Source organism: Theileria equi, chromosome 1, assembly GCF_000342415.1.
Source record: "Theileria equi strain WA chromosome 1, complete sequence".
NCBI lineage: Eukaryota > Apicomplexa > Aconoidasida > Piroplasmida > Theileriidae > Theileria > Theileria equi.
Window position 1 is genome coordinate 1,477,877 of NC_021366.1, and position 18,060 is coordinate 1,495,936.

General features: G+C 37.2%; 9 protein-coding genes across 9 annotated transcripts, besides 1 other annotated feature; 4 read left to right on the top strand and 5 right to left on the bottom strand.

Annotated features, from left to right (window-relative positions):
- Positions 1–13: 13 nt before the first annotated feature.
- Positions 14–1,597, bottom strand: BEWA_024870 (hypothetical protein; the record flags this gene model as incomplete). The annotated part of the gene is made up of 4 exons (XM_004829247.1): positions 14–172; positions 209–656; positions 698–1,517; positions 1,555–1,597. The coding sequence occupies 4 exons, from the start codon at positions 1,595–1,597 to the stop codon at positions 14–16; spliced, it is 1,470 nt and encodes a 489-aa protein (XP_004829304.1).
- A 293-nt stretch (positions 1,598–1,890) lies between these two features.
- BEWA_024880 (1-acyl-sn-glycerol-3-phosphate acyltransferase, putative) lies at positions 1,891–3,029 on the top strand (the record flags this gene model as incomplete). The annotated part of the gene is made up of 6 exons (XM_004829248.1): positions 1,891–2,203; positions 2,238–2,345; positions 2,389–2,573; positions 2,610–2,751; positions 2,787–2,878; positions 2,919–3,029. Exons 1-6 carry the CDS (start codon positions 2,014–2,016, stop codon positions 3,027–3,029), a joined length of 828 nt encoding a protein of 275 aa, XP_004829305.1. The 5' UTR covers positions 1,891–2,013.
- A 307-nt stretch (positions 3,030–3,336) lies between these two features.
- BEWA_024890 (uncharacterized protein) lies at positions 3,337–3,765 on the top strand (the record flags this gene model as incomplete). Its single annotated transcript, XM_004829249.1, has 3 exons — positions 3,337–3,423; positions 3,461–3,530; positions 3,566–3,765. The coding sequence occupies 3 exons, from the start codon at positions 3,337–3,339 to the stop codon at positions 3,763–3,765; spliced, it is 357 nt and encodes a 118-aa protein (XP_004829306.1).
- Positions 3,766–3,795: 30 nt separating this feature from the next.
- On the bottom strand, positions 3,796–6,429 carry BEWA_024900 (4-hydroxy-3-methylbut-2-en-1-yl diphosphate synthase, putative; the record flags this gene model as incomplete). The annotated part of the gene is made up of 10 exons (XM_004829250.1): positions 3,796–3,906; positions 3,941–4,075; positions 4,111–4,185; positions 4,223–4,348; positions 4,383–5,254; positions 5,291–5,729; positions 5,764–5,913; positions 5,950–6,113; positions 6,151–6,262; positions 6,301–6,429. 10 exons carry the CDS (start codon positions 6,427–6,429, stop codon positions 3,796–3,798), a joined length of 2,313 nt encoding a protein of 770 aa, XP_004829307.1.
- A 19-nt stretch (positions 6,430–6,448) lies between these two features.
- BEWA_024910 (citrate synthase, putative) lies at positions 6,449–8,365 on the bottom strand (the record flags this gene model as incomplete). Its single annotated transcript, XM_004829251.1, has 1 exon — positions 6,449–8,365. One exon carries the CDS (start codon positions 8,363–8,365, stop codon positions 6,449–6,451), a length of 1,917 nt encoding a protein of 638 aa, XP_004829308.1.
- A 355-nt stretch (positions 8,366–8,720) lies between these two features.
- BEWA_024920 (flavoprotein domain containing protein) lies at positions 8,721–10,150 on the bottom strand (the record flags this gene model as incomplete). Its single annotated transcript, XM_004829252.1, has 6 exons — positions 8,721–9,433; positions 9,483–9,525; positions 9,582–9,707; positions 9,743–9,832; positions 9,868–9,999; positions 10,034–10,150. 6 exons carry the CDS (start codon positions 10,148–10,150, stop codon positions 8,721–8,723), a joined length of 1,221 nt encoding a protein of 406 aa, XP_004829309.1.
- Positions 10,151–10,536: 386 nt separating this feature from the next.
- BEWA_024930 (protein kinase domain containing protein) lies at positions 10,537–13,949 on the top strand (the record flags this gene model as incomplete). The annotated part of the gene is made up of 2 exons (XM_004829253.1): positions 10,537–13,848; positions 13,887–13,949. 2 exons carry the CDS (start codon positions 10,537–10,539, stop codon positions 13,947–13,949), a joined length of 3,375 nt encoding a protein of 1,124 aa, XP_004829310.1.
- A 22-nt stretch (positions 13,950–13,971) lies between these two features.
- On the top strand, positions 13,972–15,128 carry BEWA_024940 (hypothetical protein; the record flags this gene model as incomplete). Its single annotated transcript, XM_004829254.1, has 5 exons — positions 13,972–14,083; positions 14,124–14,349; positions 14,385–14,539; positions 14,572–14,630; positions 14,666–15,128. Exons 1-5 carry the CDS (start codon positions 13,988–13,990, stop codon positions 15,126–15,128), a joined length of 999 nt encoding a protein of 332 aa, XP_004829311.1. The 5' UTR covers positions 13,972–13,987.
- Positions 15,129–15,149: a sequence feature (AT_rich).
- On the bottom strand, positions 15,135–18,022 carry BEWA_024950 (WD-repeat domain containing protein; the record flags this gene model as incomplete). The annotated part of the gene is made up of 5 exons (XM_004829255.1): positions 15,135–16,832; positions 16,867–17,290; positions 17,329–17,477; positions 17,517–17,785; positions 17,827–18,022. The coding sequence occupies 5 exons, from the start codon at positions 18,020–18,022 to the stop codon at positions 15,135–15,137; spliced, it is 2,736 nt and encodes a 911-aa protein (XP_004829312.1).
- Between the last annotated feature and the right edge of the window lie 38 nt (positions 18,023–18,060).

Sequence of the window (18,060 nt, forward strand, 5' to 3'; positions counted from 1 at the left end):
ATGCATTTACTATTTATAACAATTTGTCAACTTGTGTACGTAGTTTTGCGATTGTTTCTATGACATGTTTTCTCATGGCAGTTAATGCTCTCCAGTCACTCAATAATGCAGGAGAGTCGATTGTAGAATGTTCATCATGTTGATATATTAGAGGAAGATCCACCAGATAGCTCTATAAGTTTGTTCAATTAAAGTGAAATCAACTTACCTCCAAATAATCTAGTGTTTCCATAATTTCTTGGACATACTTAGAACTAGTTCTGCTGAATAATGGCATTTTGAATGATATCCTAGGAGATGCAAATTTTTTCAATTGATTGATTAATGAATCCCCTTGGGTGGGTTCGTTTTCAGGTTTGGCTGATATCATTATATTAAGTTCTTCTAGTCGGTCTTTATAATTAATTTTACATTTATCATAAAGTGATTCAAATTCTTCACTACTAAGCTTCAAGTGTGCAGTTTTTCCTATTGCACGAATGTATTCAACTGCAGATACCAACAAGGTAAATGCATATGCCTCTTCAGAGACATGGCGACTAGGATGTCTAAAATTTTGAATAAACTCTATAGAAGAGTGTAACTCCCTGGGGTTGGAACGGATTATAGTATATATCAATAACGGAAACGCTTCATCCGCACTCACATCCCGGTTCCTACAAATATTTGGTTTGTTTTACAATGGTAATAAACATACGATATTTTCTGAATCGAGTAAACAATTAATCTACAGGTATTCAATATTGCAATAAGCTTATCCCTTGGGGCCTTGTATTTGTGAATATTTTTCAATTGCGTTTGCGCATCTTCCAAAATATCATGATCACCGGAAACAGAAATTTCCAAGTGCTGTGGCTTTATCCAGCTTAGACATTTTATCTGTATATCCAAAAGTTCATCTTCTATGGGATCCATTGGGTCCATCCGATAGCACTGTGGATATAACTTTTGAATTGTAAACTTTTCAAATCCTTCAATAACATCCACAAAGTCATTATCACTCATGTCCTCAAATACACCCAGGGATATTAATTTTGGAGTGTAAATGTCGATAAAATTATGTGTAATTGCAGCAACCTCAGTTCTTGACATGGTACCAGGCAGCATTACAATTAGCCCTTTGATTGCATTTACAATATCAATACAAGAATGATGCTTTAAACGTTCCAAAAATTTATTATAAGGAGTTTCTGGTCGAGAATAACCACTGTCCTCTGTAATAACGTTTATATTATGCATAATTACGGGGTCCTTACCATCAATATGTTGGTCTGTATATAGTATATTTGAGGACTTTGCTGAATCATCATCAAGGTGATATTCTTTAAAGGATCCCTTTGGTGAAAGATCTGATATGTTTATGCCAGAATTACTCAAGTTCTTTATATAATCCTTGTATGTGTTTGAAGTGGGTGTTGGCAAATCCTCAAAGTTATGATCTTCGATAGAAATAGCTTCGGCCGTATATAGTGAAGCATTAGATGTAAGTTCTACTTTATCTACTGGTTCTTGGTCTACTGTAAATGTACTGTATATCTAGAATGGCTAACTTACCCTTTACAGGCCCCGAATCATTTAACTCAAGACCGGCGTTCATTTTAAACGAGTGAAACTCAAACAAAGACTATAATACACATATTTTTATAGCATTCATGCTGATTACGATAGGTGTGTGTCCAAAAGTTTGGGATGAAAATGCTGTGGATTCAAAACTGAGTTATTTACAGCACATTTGAAACTCAAGCCTAAACATATGAGTTATAACATCACCTTTAAAACCGCAGTATTCCTCTTTTTATCTCGGTGGCCAGAGTGCATTCTAGAGTACCTACACCGGGAACGACAGTTGGAGGGTCTATTTTTACACATCAGGCCACAGCTGATTTCTATACACTACATAAATAATATTATTGTAGAATATATCATTTGAGGCTCAATTAGTAAAGTAGTGTTCGTACATATTTTGAGTTGTTGTATCGATGATTGTCGTTTGGACCTAAGCTATCAGACAAGATGAATATTTTTGAGCTCATTTTCTTTAGGCTCGAAGTACTGTTCTACTTTACAATATTTCTCTTCCTTGCCTTTAGCACGGTTGTTGTTCAGTTTTTCACTTTTTTGATCTTATTTCCAGTCTTGTTTTACGACAGAAAGTTTATACACAAAGTTGGAAACAGGTTCATATACTCTTCAATCCACTTTTGTAAGTTTAACATCTTAATATACACTCTTCACAGTCATGTTCACCTTCAATCGTAAATGGAAATATGTTGTACTTTCGGATTTCCCAAAATATGATCCAAAAAGGCCAAAGATCTTCATGTTTAATCACCTCTCTAACGCAGGTTTGAAGATGTTTAGAAATTTATATTTCCTTACCTTTTACAGATCCAATTTTTCTGACGGTTCTTGGAAAAAGGGTATTCTCTGGAGCTCTTTACAAGGATTCCTTGCACATTTTGTATCCAAGGTTCTTCACCTCACTAGTTGGACATACACCAATCTATTTCACATATGACAAGGTGAGAAAGACCAAAACTGTGAAGAAGGAATGTATTGCGGAAGTTATGAGGGTAAGTAATTCCAGAGCATTAATTGAGTACGTGTAGCGATGCAAGGAGTTGACAACCGATGGATTTAGTATCCTAGTGTTCCCGGAGGGAACTAGAAGCAAGACTGGAGCTCTGCAAGAGTTCAAGGATGGGTTCTTCAGATTCGCCATGGAGAATAACTATGAGATTGTTCCATGCAGTAAGTGATTGGTAGACACATACACATATCTCCAGCGCTTCACAACACAAGGAACGTGTTAACACAGAACAATTACATGACTAAAGGAACTGTGTATCTCAAGTATGGAGAACCAATATTACCACAGGTATGCGCCATATGATAACTAAAGAATCATATTTTAATAGGGTAAGGATTTGGAAGATTTGAAATTTGAAGTAAGAAAGACAATGTATGAAATGATCAAGTCCAGCCCGGACTTTGATCCCAAGGTCGAAACAGTTCCAGAGTTGGAATAATATTATGTTTAAATTTTGTTTTAATACAAATATATGGATTTTGCCTTTATATATTCTCTATTCGTGCCTTTTATTCCCACCCTATTTAGGCCACGCATGGGCGGTCACTTTTATTGATTTTCTGTTACCGCATATTGAAATCTGAAATATCCTTACCATTTTGTACATTTCGGTGTCATATTGTTTGGTTCGGTTTGGCGTTTAATTCAGATTTCTTCCACGTACCGTTGCGGTTGCTATGAGCGCCTGTTTCCTACCTGTAATGCAAGCCTTTCTTTGATCATAGGAATCATTTTTGTCTTGAGAAATGGTCTGGCAAGAGTGGTGGCCACATGACCCTGTTCCAGAGTCCAAGGTAACGGATCCATATTTAGTCAAGGTAAAGCAACACCAGGTACGTCCCCGCGTTTATATTTGCTATAAATACATAGGTTTACTGGTGGTGTTCCTGCGGGAAAAGCAAAACACAACCATGGTGTGATGGATCGCATAAAGGAAGCAGTAAGTTGACTATTGGCTAGTTCACGATGATACAGAGTTTAAACCCGTAATGTATGTACCTCAACACAACGGTAGGAGGTTACTCTGTGGCTGTAAGTTCACAAACAAAAGACCATTGTGCGACGGTTCACATTTTTGGGTAAAGGCGCACAGAAACTTTCCAAAGGCTGCGGCTGGAACGTTTGGTTTCTTTTTCACGTTTGGTGTATTTACATCTTGGATACTGCATCCATAGTTTACAAATTTTAAAGTTTATACGTTTTCGTTATGGATCTATCCATCTACCGTGTTTCTTGATGAGATCAATGAGTCTATCGCATGCTTGGTCATTTGGAATTCCGCGTTCAACAAGTTGTTTTTTGACGTACAAATCAACCTATAGGTGTTTGGTGAGGTAAAAGGCAACAAACCTTCCCGGGTGATCCTCCTACGTAACCAAAGTCTGCATCTGCCATTTCTCCAATTCCATTTACAATGCAACCCATTATAGCAATAGTTACCCCTGGTAGATGCCCAGTCCTCTTTTTGATTTCCTCCGTGGTTTTCTGCAATTTTTCCAGAATTGGAAATGATGACTAACCTGTATATCAAAGAGAGTACGTCCACACGATGGACACGAAATGAAGTCAGTCTTGAAGCTTCTCATTCTTGCATTCTGCATAATGTGTTTTGGACAATGTATAATTTGTAACCTGTAGGATGTTGAGAGAAATCGCATTTGATTCTTGCAGGGGAAGTGAAGTTTTACAAATAAGCCCTTCACCAAGTTTATCGACCAAGTGACAAGACACAAGGGTAGATGCTGCTACAACAACATCCTAAGTATTCTTGTAATTTTTCAGATGGGTTTACCTCATGATCCTTGTAGCTCGTTAGATCAAGTTGGTGTATCACTGGAATGTTGGAATTTGCACGTACCAACAGCCCAAAAATGCGTCTTACAGTGGCTACATTATTCAGATTCGGATCGATGGTCATAATTATGAATCCAACCTTGGCATGTCCAGCAATGCGAACTTTAGAGTTAGTATCATTGCACATTTGTAAAATTTGTTCATCGGTTTCATTTCCAGTAATTCTAACGGCGACAATTGGTAATTTGTCAGCATAATCTATAAAATCTTTATTATCTTCAGTTTTCTCTGATTGGCTTCTTTGGAAATTAGGCAATTTTTCCAAATCTACAAGTCCAATAGAGAACTTTATTGGATTATACTTCAATTGATCAACTGGAGCAACTACCTGTATTCCTCCTTCTATCAGTTCCTTAACAATTCTCTGCTTTGAACATTCATGAAATTGTGGAACAGATTCCAATACCACAAAATCAACCGATTTGATGTTGCGCTGAGGTAGCCCATTGTTCATTGAGACTCCTAGCGACTTGTAGAGGGTAATTGGATCGCTCAAATCTTCGGAGGTTAAAATACATCCAACCGATCCATCCGGATTTAATAAAGTATTTTTGTTTCCACCTTCAGCATATTTCAATATGCTAGTTCCATAATCCAATTCGCGTTTTTCTATATCCTGAAAGTTTCTAAATTCTCTAAGCGTTTCTTTTGTGTTGATTTTGGTATATCTTTCTACACACTCTACTAATTTTCTTGCGGGGGACAGTTCTAGCCACGGATCTTCGGTAAGAGACATTCTTATGGTATCTCCTATTCCGTCCATTAAGAGTGTTCCTATCCCAAGAGCACTTTTAATACGTCCGTCGTCAACTATAGATATTAATATTATATTCAAATATGGAATACCTGATCCGGCTTCTGTTACTCCCAAATGTATGGGATAATTCCAACCGCGTTTGTACAGCTCATGAACCAAAAGTCTGTACGCATGTGTCATTACATAAACATTCGACGATTTCATTGAAAAGACAATATCGTGGAAATCTAGTTTTACACAGATTGCTGCAAACTCCAGCGCAGATTCTACCATTCCTCTGGGTGAATCTCCATAATAACTCATTATTCTGGATGAGAGAGACCCATGGTTTGTGCCTATACGTATGGCTTTCTTTAGTTTTTTGCATTTTTCAACCAGTGGAGTAAACATTTCCTCTATAAATTCTCCACTTTTCCTAAATTCTTCTTCTGTTTCGTATACTTTCATATCCCAGTTTTTGCGTCCATCTACATAATTCCCTGGGTTTACCCGCACTTTATCATAGACATCAGCTGCAAGTAATGCCACCTGAATATTAGATGATGTAGAGCATAAATTGTACCTTTGGATTAAAGTGAATATCTGCGATCAATGGAATATCACATCCAATGGAGAGAAGCTTCTCCTTGATTGCCACGGAAGATTTTGCTTCTCTAGGCGATTGTACAGTCAATCTAACCATTGAAGCCCCGTGCTGCCGAGATTTCAAAATCTATGACTCAAGATGAAAAGTGTAGAATAGACATACCTGGTCTACTGTAGCGTCTACATCGTTAGTATCAGAAGATGTCATTGTTTGCAAGGCAATGGGTGAGTTTCCACCAATTGTTACCTTTCCTATCTTTACACATCGCGTAGGGAATCTTATTCGGTTTGAAATCGATTCGCAGTAAACATTTTCGTAGGAAGGATCTATAATATCGTTGTTTATATGTTAAAATGAATTAACCCTTTTTATGCGCAGAAGTATGCTGTTTATCTCCATGAAAATCACATAGATTTTTATTCTGCGATATGAAACCAATAATGTTTGGAATACCGGAGAATTGAGTCTTTTCCCACTAAATTCATTAGAAATATAACACTTAAATTGACTTACATGATCTCTAGTGGCTAGATCTAGTCTCCGGTTGAATTTGGAAATATCGCCGTCGCGGACAAACCTTCCCAAGCTCAAAGATTCAACCGTGTGTAATATAAAAAATATAAAGAATATGTACGGAGACATAATAATAAATTCACAGTGTCTACTTCTGCAGGGAAGCACAGAGTTTCTCTAGGGAATCTAGGGTGAGTGATTTTGGGCGCTCAATTGGATACTTGAGAGCTCTAGCCCATACAAGTTGAGAAAGAATTCCAAATGCTCTTGAAAGTCCAAACAATGCAGTAAAGATTTCTGGGTGATTTATATTGAAATGATGCAGAATAACTCCAGTTGAACAATCAACATTAGGATTTGGATTACGTACCTTTCCTGTGGCCTCCAAGACCTTTGGAATGGCCTGAAGACAAATGTCCAAAAGCTTAACGAGTGGATCATCCGGGAAATTGCGGAGAGCAAAGTCCATGAATGCACTATGTCTTGGATCAGTAATCTTAAGTACAGCATGACCATATCCTGGAATAACCTGTTTGCGGGCAAGAGTATCTTGCGCAAACTTTGTAACAGTGTCAACTGTAATCTCTTGACCCTTCAGTTCCTTCAACATATTCTGGATCCAGAATAAACATTCTTGGTTGGCCATTCCATGAAGAGGACCTGAAAGTCCACAAAGAGCTGCAGAAAAGCAGAAGTATGGATCAGCAAGAGCAGATCCCACGAGATGTGATGCATGTGCAGAAACATTTCCTCCCTCATGGTCGGAATGAAGAGCTACATAAAGCCTCATTACATCACCAAAAAGTTCACTATCGTGACCTAAAAATTTTGCCAAATTTGAACCGTAATCTAGTTCAGGGTCGAATTTCATATCAGAACCCTTTGTGTTAGGATCAATAAAACATCTTCTGTAGATGTATCCTACAACTATGAGATTCTTCGCGAGAAGATCGAGACTGTCATCCAAAATAAGCTTCCAACAAGTATCCTTGTTGTATGTGCGGTTGAAATAAGCTTCTCTAAATACGGATTCAGTCTGGAGTGCAGAAACAGCGGAAATGAACTGGGTCATAGGATGAGAACCCGGAGGAAAGGCATCTATGACCTTGAAAACATGGTCTGGAATTTCAGACCTTCTACACAACTCCAATGATAATTCTTTAACCTCCTGTAGGGTAGGTACTTCATTTGTAAGTAAAAGCCACAAAACTGCTTCAGAGTAAGGACAGCCACTTCCAGGATTCTTTGATGGCAAGCTTTTTAGCATACTATCAATAGTATGTGTCCTAATGCGAATACCAGTTTTTGGATCTAATTCAGATGTTTCTGTAACCATGCCAACGGCATCCTTTAGTCCACTAAACAAACATGAAACAGTAAGATCACCAAGAGATGTATTTCCATAGTTCTTACGAATATTCATAACTTGTTCAGATTTTAATTCCAATAACTTTTCAATTTTAGAACATAGGTGCTCAAATATAGGTGAATATTTTCTTTCAGCCAAAGGCGAAGCTTTGATGCTCATACATCGCACTCCGCGCGATATGTCTTCTTCCATTATCAGAGAAGTAAGACCTCCAAGTTTGACAAAATTCCTATATCTATTGCCTTTGGGCATATTAAACATTGGTCTAGAAGAAAGAGTACCATCGCTTCTTGCTTGGTTTTCAAAACTAGCTGTTATAGTGGTCTTTTTTGCAATTTCTGGATAATTATCATCCCTTGTAAATGATACCATTTTGGTAGTGTCATCTAACAAATTAATTGGTCTCCTCAAAATTTGAGATACAGACACTGTCTGAGCTCTCCGGCTGGTACTAACTCCACAACTAGCTTCCCTACTAGGAAAATGAGAGCTATAGGAATTTAAACTCTTTTGAGTGCGGAATGAAGAAGCCAACAGATCTAAAGAACCCTTAGAAGCCTCATCAATGGGCTTTGAACCTCTGGAAAGCATCGTAGTAAATTCAGATACCCTGTAATCATTGAACATGGGTCCCAGAATGTCGTCATTTTTTTTACTATACTTTGAAAAACTGCAAATCGATTTCAAGATCACCATACTCTTCCTTAAGGAATACACACTGACAAATAACAACACGGAAGAACTGCTATGAATAAATTCCGGTGGATTCTTCGGCAATAAAATCCACTTATGAGAAATCACCTAAAACTTATGGGCAAAATCCCTAGTAAAATCAAAAAATTAAGAAAATGGTAGTATTAAGTGGGTTGACGTTTGAATTAGAATATACGGCGCACCAGGTGCATTCGAATCTCAAACTGTGAACAAAGTATAAGATCGTTACCTATTTGTGTTTTGGACGTCCTATACTACAATATACTTTGGAATATTTGCAGAGTATAGAAGCAGGAATATGTTTATAGTGTATAGGTGTACCCAGTGGGGTCTGGTATCACTTCTTCAGATTGTTTATACGATCTTCTAGTGTATCATCAGCGTTTGTGTACTTTTGGCCATGTCCTTCTATTTCTATATGTGCCATACCTTTTACACCTGAACTGCTAACGGGACAAGTAGCGGTGTTTAGTGTAGCCGTGGCATCAATACCAAGCTCTTCCAGGATCTGGCTTACGATCAATTCTTCTTCCTCTGTACCCTCTGGGTCTGTAATTATGAAATGAACAACATATAGAGGTGTTATACCCATGAGGGAGTCATCTACCGCTTCGGACATCATATCCATCTTGAGGTTCAAAATTTCACTTTCGCGATTAATTCCTTGCATAATTTTTTGGAATTCAACAGCGTTTGTCTTGCTGCTAACTTGAGCCATGAGTTTGTTGACATTTTTCAAGTTAGCCGCAAGCATATTTGTGCTATGTGCAGATTGTAGCTGAGATAATATACCGACCATTTGAGATTTCATATGATAATAATGACTTGCTAATTTCCGATTTCTTACGATATCCTTGGCCATTATCTTCACATTTTTTGTTCTTCCCATTTTTGCCTCGTTTTTTAGCTTACTTATGGTGACTTGTTCTTCTCTCTCCGCGGCCATCCTCTGTCGATCTAGCTCTCGGATTGTCCTATTTATCTGGCGCTTGTTTTCGCGCAGTTTTTCATCTACTTTGCTACTCTGTCCACCCATGTTCAAATAGTATACTGTAAATATTTCTGGTGATATCTCCTGGGTCCGGAAGAGCACCAACACCGTAGTCTCCACAAGCTAGCAATTTCGCAATTGGCGGTACCACCTATAAATTCTCGTAGTTTTGGAACGTTGTATAGGTATATGTGCGTAATCACTTACTTTTATGCCAAAGGATTGTAAAATAGATATTTGTTTGTCGGTGATTTGGTGTTCGTACATAAAGGTATTCATACAAGGATAGACCAAAAACGGCTTTCTCATATCCCAAGACCTTGCTATATCAGTCTGTGACCCGAAATTACGCTATAACTCTCACTAACCAGTAGACTATCACATAACCCATTGGAAATTTTTGCCAATGTGTTCGCATCCAATGGACAAATTACAAAAATATCAGCCCATCGACGTAACTGAATGATGAATATTGATGAAAGAGGAAATTTACCTCAATGTGTAGAATGGGATCTGATCGGTTATATGCACGTTCTGGAAGAATATCGTCTACAACCTCAAACTTGTCGCAGGAATCAAAGCCAAAAAAGTATTCCTTGGCAGTAATAGTTCTTACTACTTTTATCTATGTAAAAGTGTGTATAGGATCTGCAACAAACCAGGACAGAGTTCTGATTTTTATTTACCAACTCGATCAAACCATCAATTATCTCAGGTACTTTAATTGCAGCAACTGATCCAGTAATACCAATTAAAATGTGTCTTTTTCCTGACATTTGACGGGGATGTCCATGTGTAATAAACCTGTAGAATGTATACCTCGATAATAGCGCTAAATAGCTAAAGATGCATCAATTTAAACGTGAAATACACATTACAAATATTAATGATCTGAAATTACTTTGTAGATTGAGGTAGGTAAATGAGCATCCCGATTTACTCGGGACCTACACGCATAATGTACTCCATTTGTAGTATCACTGGCCAACTAAATCGTCGACCGCGTATTGTAATACCACAAATTAAAACGTTTAGTAATGAAATGCGTCTTGTAGATGGCTAATTCGCTATGTGTACAGATTTTTAGGAGTTAAGCAGATTTCCTCAACTATGGATCGTTAAACTCGGGAATTTCCGTATGGAAAGCTTGTATTGAGCCATGATGTCTGAGACCTCACTACCTGAGGAATTAGATAATGAGCTAAGGTTATTGTCCGAATTGGATGGAATAGAAATCATTGTCCTTGCTGACAGTCCGCAGAATACTGCAGATTTGTCCAGATATGACGATGAAAGTATATTTTTTGAAGCATCATCAGCGGAAGAGTGTAATGTGTCCGGATACAAATTTGAATTGAAGATTAGACTAAAAGAATGTCGTTATGCCATACGCCAGAACCGTGACACTGTCATCAGCTTAATAGTGGAAGTTCAATCTGACTATTCTGAGACTTTACCACTGGTTGAAATTATCAATATAACGAATTCTTCATCGAAACTTACCGCAAAATGCGAACAATATTTGAATGGAAGGTTGATGGATTATAATTCAAGGAGCGACCGTTTGAGAGTTCACAAGTTGATTGCAGATTTTTATGACTTTTTACTTTCTGAAACGGCAATAAAATCCGGTGATTTCCATTCGGCTACTAATGGATCCTCGAATAATACCACAGATTTAATAGCTGGTTCACTCCCTTTAATGGGTGCGAATTCACCGTATACTCTATCATGCGACGATAAACAAAGTAGAGGATCCAGTTATGGAGCCTTTTGTCGCAGGAGCCCTCATTATCCCGGTATTTACAATATACAAGAAAATCCAAATTTGGATAACTTTTTGACAATACATTCTAGGTATTACAGAGAATTTATCCAGGAAGCTGTTTTGGGATCAGGATCTTTTGGTTGTGTAACTAAGGTAAGAAAGAACGGAGTTAATTACGCTGTGAAGCAAATCCCAATTTATGAAAGTTATGAAGAGATTTTGCAATCCGAGGCAGCTATATTAGCAAGTCTACAACATCGCAATATTGTACTTTATTATGATGCTTGGATTGAAGTTTCTCCTGAGTTACTACTTGAAAAATGTAGAAATACGGATATTTCTAGTAAGCAACTTTCCATTCTTAGACAAAACAGTATAGACAAAAAATTATATGGTGGATATCTTTCTTCATTTAGAGAGATATATAATAGAGAGGGTGATAGCAATAGGGAAACTATATTACCCATTCCCCAGGACCCAGGTAGTTCTGATGTAAAATACGGATTCAGAATTGTGAATAATGCTCAACGATCTAACCAGCTCAATAAACATAAGAAAAACAGAGAATCAAAACGCAAATCTGGTATACCTAAAAAGTATCTTTTCATTCTAATGGAATATTGCGCAGAAGCAACTCTATTTGAGACCATATCTGAGCACAAGCTTTACGAGTCACCTCAGAAAGTTATAGAACTATTCCGCCAGATATTAGATGCCTTATCGTATATTCATGAAAAGGGTATTATACATCGTGATATTAAACCATCTAACATTTTCCTAAAGTTTGATGGCGAATTGTTGGCAAAATTGGGCGATTTTGGACTAACTGCTAAATTAACGCACAAAGCAACATCCCCTAGATATTCACCATTGGATCCAACTGGAATGGTAGGAACGTTACATTATATGGCACCAGAGCAAATTGTTGGTGATGCTTATGATGAAAAAGTAGATATATACTCAGCTGGAGTTGTATTGTTTGAGATGTTATCACCTCCATTCAGGACATCTATGGAAAGAACTGAAATTTTATCTTCATTTTCCACTCTAAATAAGCAGTGGCCAGAGGGTTTTAGAGACCGTGTAGATTATCGTTTACTTAAACTTTTGGAGTCCATGCTACATGTAGATCCAAACAAGAGACCTTCTGCCACAGTTATACTACAAAATGAACTATTTTCATATAGTAAGCTAGATTTGGTATCTCTTTACACAGTTATAACTCAATATCCACAATCAATGGAATCTGCTCAGCTGTTGAACGGCATCTTTAGTAGAAGAGAAAACGCTGGAAGATGTTTAGAGTATTTAATGTCCATAAACACGGACCCAGTAATAGGGTATGTAAATACTGAATTGGGAAAATTGTATCACCAAGAATTTACAGCAAGAGGTGCAATTCGTGTTCAAGCGCCATTATTTACTGAAGTATCTTCTGACAAATTTACATCTAACATGTTTGGTATTAAAGGATATAATTTGCTAATGACGGATGGTAGGACCTGTCAATTAAGATTTTCGGTTCTTGTGTCTTTGGCAGAATCACTTCCAAGTGCTGCATTAGTCATTATGAGACGTTGGCATTGGGGTTTGGTCTATGCAAATTTATCCTCAAACGCTGGTGCAAGATATCCAAAAGAATTTTGGAGGTGTGCCTACGATATAATAGCTGACTATGGAATAATGTTTCAAGAGAATGCAGTTCGTGAAGAGTTTTTGGATGCATTTTTTACATCTGAATTGATTTCTGTATCAACAAAACCAATCATAAAATTTCTTAAATGTAACTTGGTTGTTGAATGGGGATATAACGGATTTATCAGAAGGTATATAGAGTATGCATTCGATACTTCAGAAAACTTTGCAAAGAGTATGGAATCCATTTTCATAAAACATATGCCAAAAATTGGTAATGCTGTTAATAAGCAGATTACAGATCTTTGCAGAAGCACCTATTCCAATTCAGATGATAAAATACAATCAATGATATCTCTATACTCCCTTTTGGTCACTCAAAAACTGAAACCACACGAATTTGCGGCTAACTTGAGAAGGCTATGTACCAGCACCAAGGATAACAATATGAGCAAAATGGATGTAGAACTCGAAAATTTGCTATACATGGACAAATTTTTAAGGGGAAACCGTAATATTGAATTTTCGTTCAAACCCATACACATTGTGGAAACATTTTTCTCCGGATTCACATTTCAGGTTTATATAAAAATGGGAAAGCGGGAGCTCGAGGAGGTTGCAGCAGGAGGATGCTATGAACGTCTCTTAAATGGCGTACATCTCGGCAAGAATGTTTTGGATAACGCCCAAAGAAAGGTGTTTGGATTTGAGCTAAATTTGCAGGTTATTTTTGATACGGTATCACGGAGCATGTCAAAGAACACCACTGGGTTCAGTCCCTTTTACTTTAGTCTATCACCTGATGTTTTAATTTTACTTGGTCAGCCTAGTCTGTTGATTCAGGCAACCAGTCTTGAGTATGCACTTAGAAATGAAGGAATCAGATGTGGAAAATACCTAGGACCTTCAAACAACTTTAAAAGTTTTCTAAAAATGAAAAGCAAGGGAGCTGCGTCACTTCAAAGGTTGAAGTATACGGTTTCTCTCAAACTTTCATCTGGGACTTCACATAACCAGTTGCCTAACCATGTACAATATACTGTTTTTGACATTGAAAAGGATGATAAAATGGTATGTTTATCTTATTTATTCAGTCCATTGCCTTGTAGATTTTGTTTGAAGAGAAGCAAGTGTTTGACCATATCGCACCTAACATCCACACCAGATCTTGAACACTACACATCTTATATTTTTATATTACGATATAAATATGTTGGAGACACTGACAAATCCTCCTGAGGACGTTGTCACCAATGTAACCTTTGCTGAGAAGTCGAATCTTCTCGCAGTCTCATCATGGGATAAGGTTTGTTCATGTAATACTCATAAAACGTTGACATTTATAGACTTTGAGACTTTATAATGTGGATTCTTCCGAAAATGGAAAGCTCGTTCACAAATGTGAATGGTCTGCTCCAGTTATGGACTGTATTTTCCTTGAAGACGACAAAAAGGTAGCCTTTGGAGATTTAAATAAAAATCTTAACCTCCTTGACATTGAAACTGGCGCAGTTGTAACAGTAGGAAGACATAACGCTCCTGTTAGAACAGTTCGATTCAATTCTCAGCTAAGTAAGTCGATAAAGAGTAATGTTTATCATTTACAGAATCTCTGGTATCTGGTGGCTGGGACAAGAGGATTAAGGTCTTTGATTTGCGCAGTACAAACTTGAAACCTACCGCCGACGTAGAAATCTATGGCAAGGCATACTGCATGGATATGATAAATAACACTCTAGTTGTTGGTGATTCAATGAAAAGGGTAAGAATTCAGTCTAATAAATACATTTTTAGGTTTATATATATGATTTATCCAGAGGTTTAAGTGGCTTCTCTACACCAGATACAAAAGAGTTAGTCCTTTTAATGTATAACAATGTATTTTTAGCGGCATTTTAAAGTTTCAATATCGCTATTTACGCTGCTTCCCAGATGAAAAGGGATTTGCTTTGAGCTCAATAGAAGGCAGGGTAGCTTGGGAATATTTTTCAAAAGACCCAGAAGTAGTATCGCAGCAATATGCCTTTAAATGCCATAGGAACAAAACCTCCTCAGAAAATGATGTTGCATATGCCGTAAACACCATAGATTTCCATCCACAATATGGTACGTTTGTAACTGGAGGAGCTGATGGTCTCGTTTGTGCATGGGATGGATTTAGTCGGAAAAGACTCTGGAAGAGTGTTACATTTGATACGTCTGTTGCTTCTGTTTCATTTAATTCTACTGGAGACAAACTTGCAATTGCAGTTTCAGATGTTTTCCAGCTAAATCCTAGTCAGAGTGCAACTACGAATATTTGTATTAGAGAAATAAAACCAGATGAATGTAAACCACGAAAATTCAAGTAGTATAATTTATTTATATAATATGTTTCTAGTTGTATTTGAGGCATCAGAAGATGAAAAGAGAGGTATTGAATTGTAACCTACAAGGATATCCAATATATGCGATTTTTCTATCAAGCTCATCATTCGTCCATGATGCGAGGATTGGTGTATTAATATAGTTTCTATGCGATTTTTGAAGCCTTCCACCATGAATATTTCTTCTGGAGTGAACTGGCTCAAAATTTCGGACAAGAGACAATTTGCCATCCATGCTGTTTTGTTATTGGAAATCCATACCTGTATAAAATCAAAGGAGGTTGTTAATCTTGATTTTATGTCCTTAAAACCTTTCATATGGGCAACCCATTTGTGGAATAAGTCCTTGTGCAAGCCTTGCTCCTCATTTGTAAATATTCCTGCTGAACAACACCTTAAAATTAAATCCCTAGCTACCAGAGGTTTTTTCAACTCTACAGCTAAGCTCAATGCCTCAGGATGCTTTCCATCTGTGGCCAATGACTCGATTTGCGATTTTTTTAGCTCTTCTTCTCTTTCCCGTTCTAATCTTTCAGATTCTAGTTCTTCAGTCACATCATCCCACCATATCAACAAAGAGTTGCTGGAAATTGAAACCAGGCTATTTCCACATAGCTCCATATCCCAAATCTTTTCAGAATGATTGTCAAGCGTAGATATGCAATCCGAAGTTTTAATATTCCAGAGCTTAATTAAACCATCCATTCCAGCAGAAACTAATTGTAAATCATGTGGCAAAACGATTACTTTCATTACCGCCTTACTGTGTCCTTGGAAAGTTTTTATGCATGAAAAGTCACCAATATTCCAAATTTTAATGGTTTGGTCCACGGACGAACTAACTAGTGTTTTGGTAACTGTCATAAAAGATACCGACACAACAGACCTTTTATGGCCAATACATTTCCCCCTTACAATCAAATTATCAGTAGTATATACCGCAACTATTTTGTCTCCCCCTGCAGTGGCAACATATTTATTATTTGGAGAAAATGCAATAGAGTTTATAACCTTTTTATGAACCAATGCCGTGGCAGCTGCGGTATTTACTACATTTTCTGTATCAGATTCTCTATGAATCGGTAAGTCAAATGACTTCAAAACATTTTCTCCAGAAACCATAAGATTAAATCGTGTGGAATCTTGAGTTAACATATTAGGTATAGCCAAATATGCAACCGATAATCCATCAACGTTCACTGTTAAAATTGGTAACAAAGTGTTCAAATCCCAAACAAGTACAGATTCATCTTTGGATCCAGTAGCAAGGATGTTGGCTCCTTGGGAATAAGCCAATGATAATACTGTATCTGCATGTCTGTATTTTTCATTTCCAACACCTAGTGTTATGTGTTCGCACAAGGGGTCCAATGAAACTACACGCACCACTTCATCTCCTGTGAGTGTAAACATTAGAGGAACCCCTTTTGCAATTTGTTTTCTGAACCATCTTACGGAATTTGACCACTCATTTGAACCAGAATCGGTCCAAGGTGTTGTAGCCTCCCCTTTATATAATTGAAAATGAAATAGACCATCAATGTTCCCCAAAAGTTGAAATTCCAGTTCAAAAAGGAGTGAGTAGAAACAAATGGAACCACTAGCTCCCAATGCGATGATTTTTTCCATCTCCTTGGAATATTTTAAACACTTTAAACCTCCTCCTTGACCATAAACACATTCTCGTTCCTATAAAATCACAATAATACATGTCAAACCTTACCTTAATTGTAGTTTCCTTGAGTGGATCAATGAATTTAATGTGTCCATTTTCTGTTCCAACCAAGAGTATCCAAGAAGCATCACCCTTAATATCTTTGCTTAAATTTGTAACAATTGCGATGGAACAAATCGGCTCAAACAATAAGATGCGTTTAAATGGCTTTCTCAAAAGTACGTTATTCTTTTTTGTTGCACTAGAAATTTCCTTTTTGGTAATATCCAAAGACCACAGATTAATGGTGGAATCTCTACCACAAGAGACGAATCCACCTGGAGAACCATCTGAAGTAACTAAGAATGCGATGTCAGTTATGTAACTTAGATGATCTTCAAATTTTGCGATTGGAATCTTGGATTTCACATCATACAACATAATATCACCATTTTGAGTGGCGGATAAAAGTGACAAAGAATTAGGATAAAATCTATATATTGGCTTGTAATTTTTTCGTTAAATTCTTACCTCACTAGGGATATAATACTATCTTGATTCTTGAAAGTGTGGAATAACATGCCGTCCAAATACACGACAACTGTACCATCTACAGCTCCGCAAGCTGCATATCTATCGGTTCCATCGAATGATATCGATACAATGTTTTTTGTATTCGTCTACGTTGGTATGTTGATATATTTAAAGATGTTCATTACCTTAACGTTTCGAACCAACTTGAGGCATAACCAATCCTCATCTGAGTGAATGCTAAAAAATCCCAGGATTCCATTGCAGAATGCAACCGCTATTACATCGAACTTCGTATTTAGACTGAAAGTTGAGAGTCCACCAGCAAGTGTCAAGCATTTATTTTGATATTTTGGAGCGTTGTAAAGGTTTTCTTCTTTGGCATCTAGAAGGCATAGAACACTCCTACCCGTAGAATTCTTCGAAAAATAGTCTCTTGCTACTTCCAGACCTTCATCTATAACATTTTTATTGATGAAATCTTTATGAAATGCATACCTTGAGCAAAGGAATCACTTAACAAAATGGACTCATTAGGATCGTCTTTAGGAAATGGAAATGCAAAGATACAATCTTCGTGTTGAGATAAAATCGCCTCAAACGGTGTAAGAAGCGCTAGGGTGTCACTTGCAAAGCTACAAAACCTTCTTGACTCCTTATAAGCTGTAGTGAGAGATGCTATTTTACCAGTCATCTCTACAGTAGCTTTATTGTTTTACCATTATGCTGTTT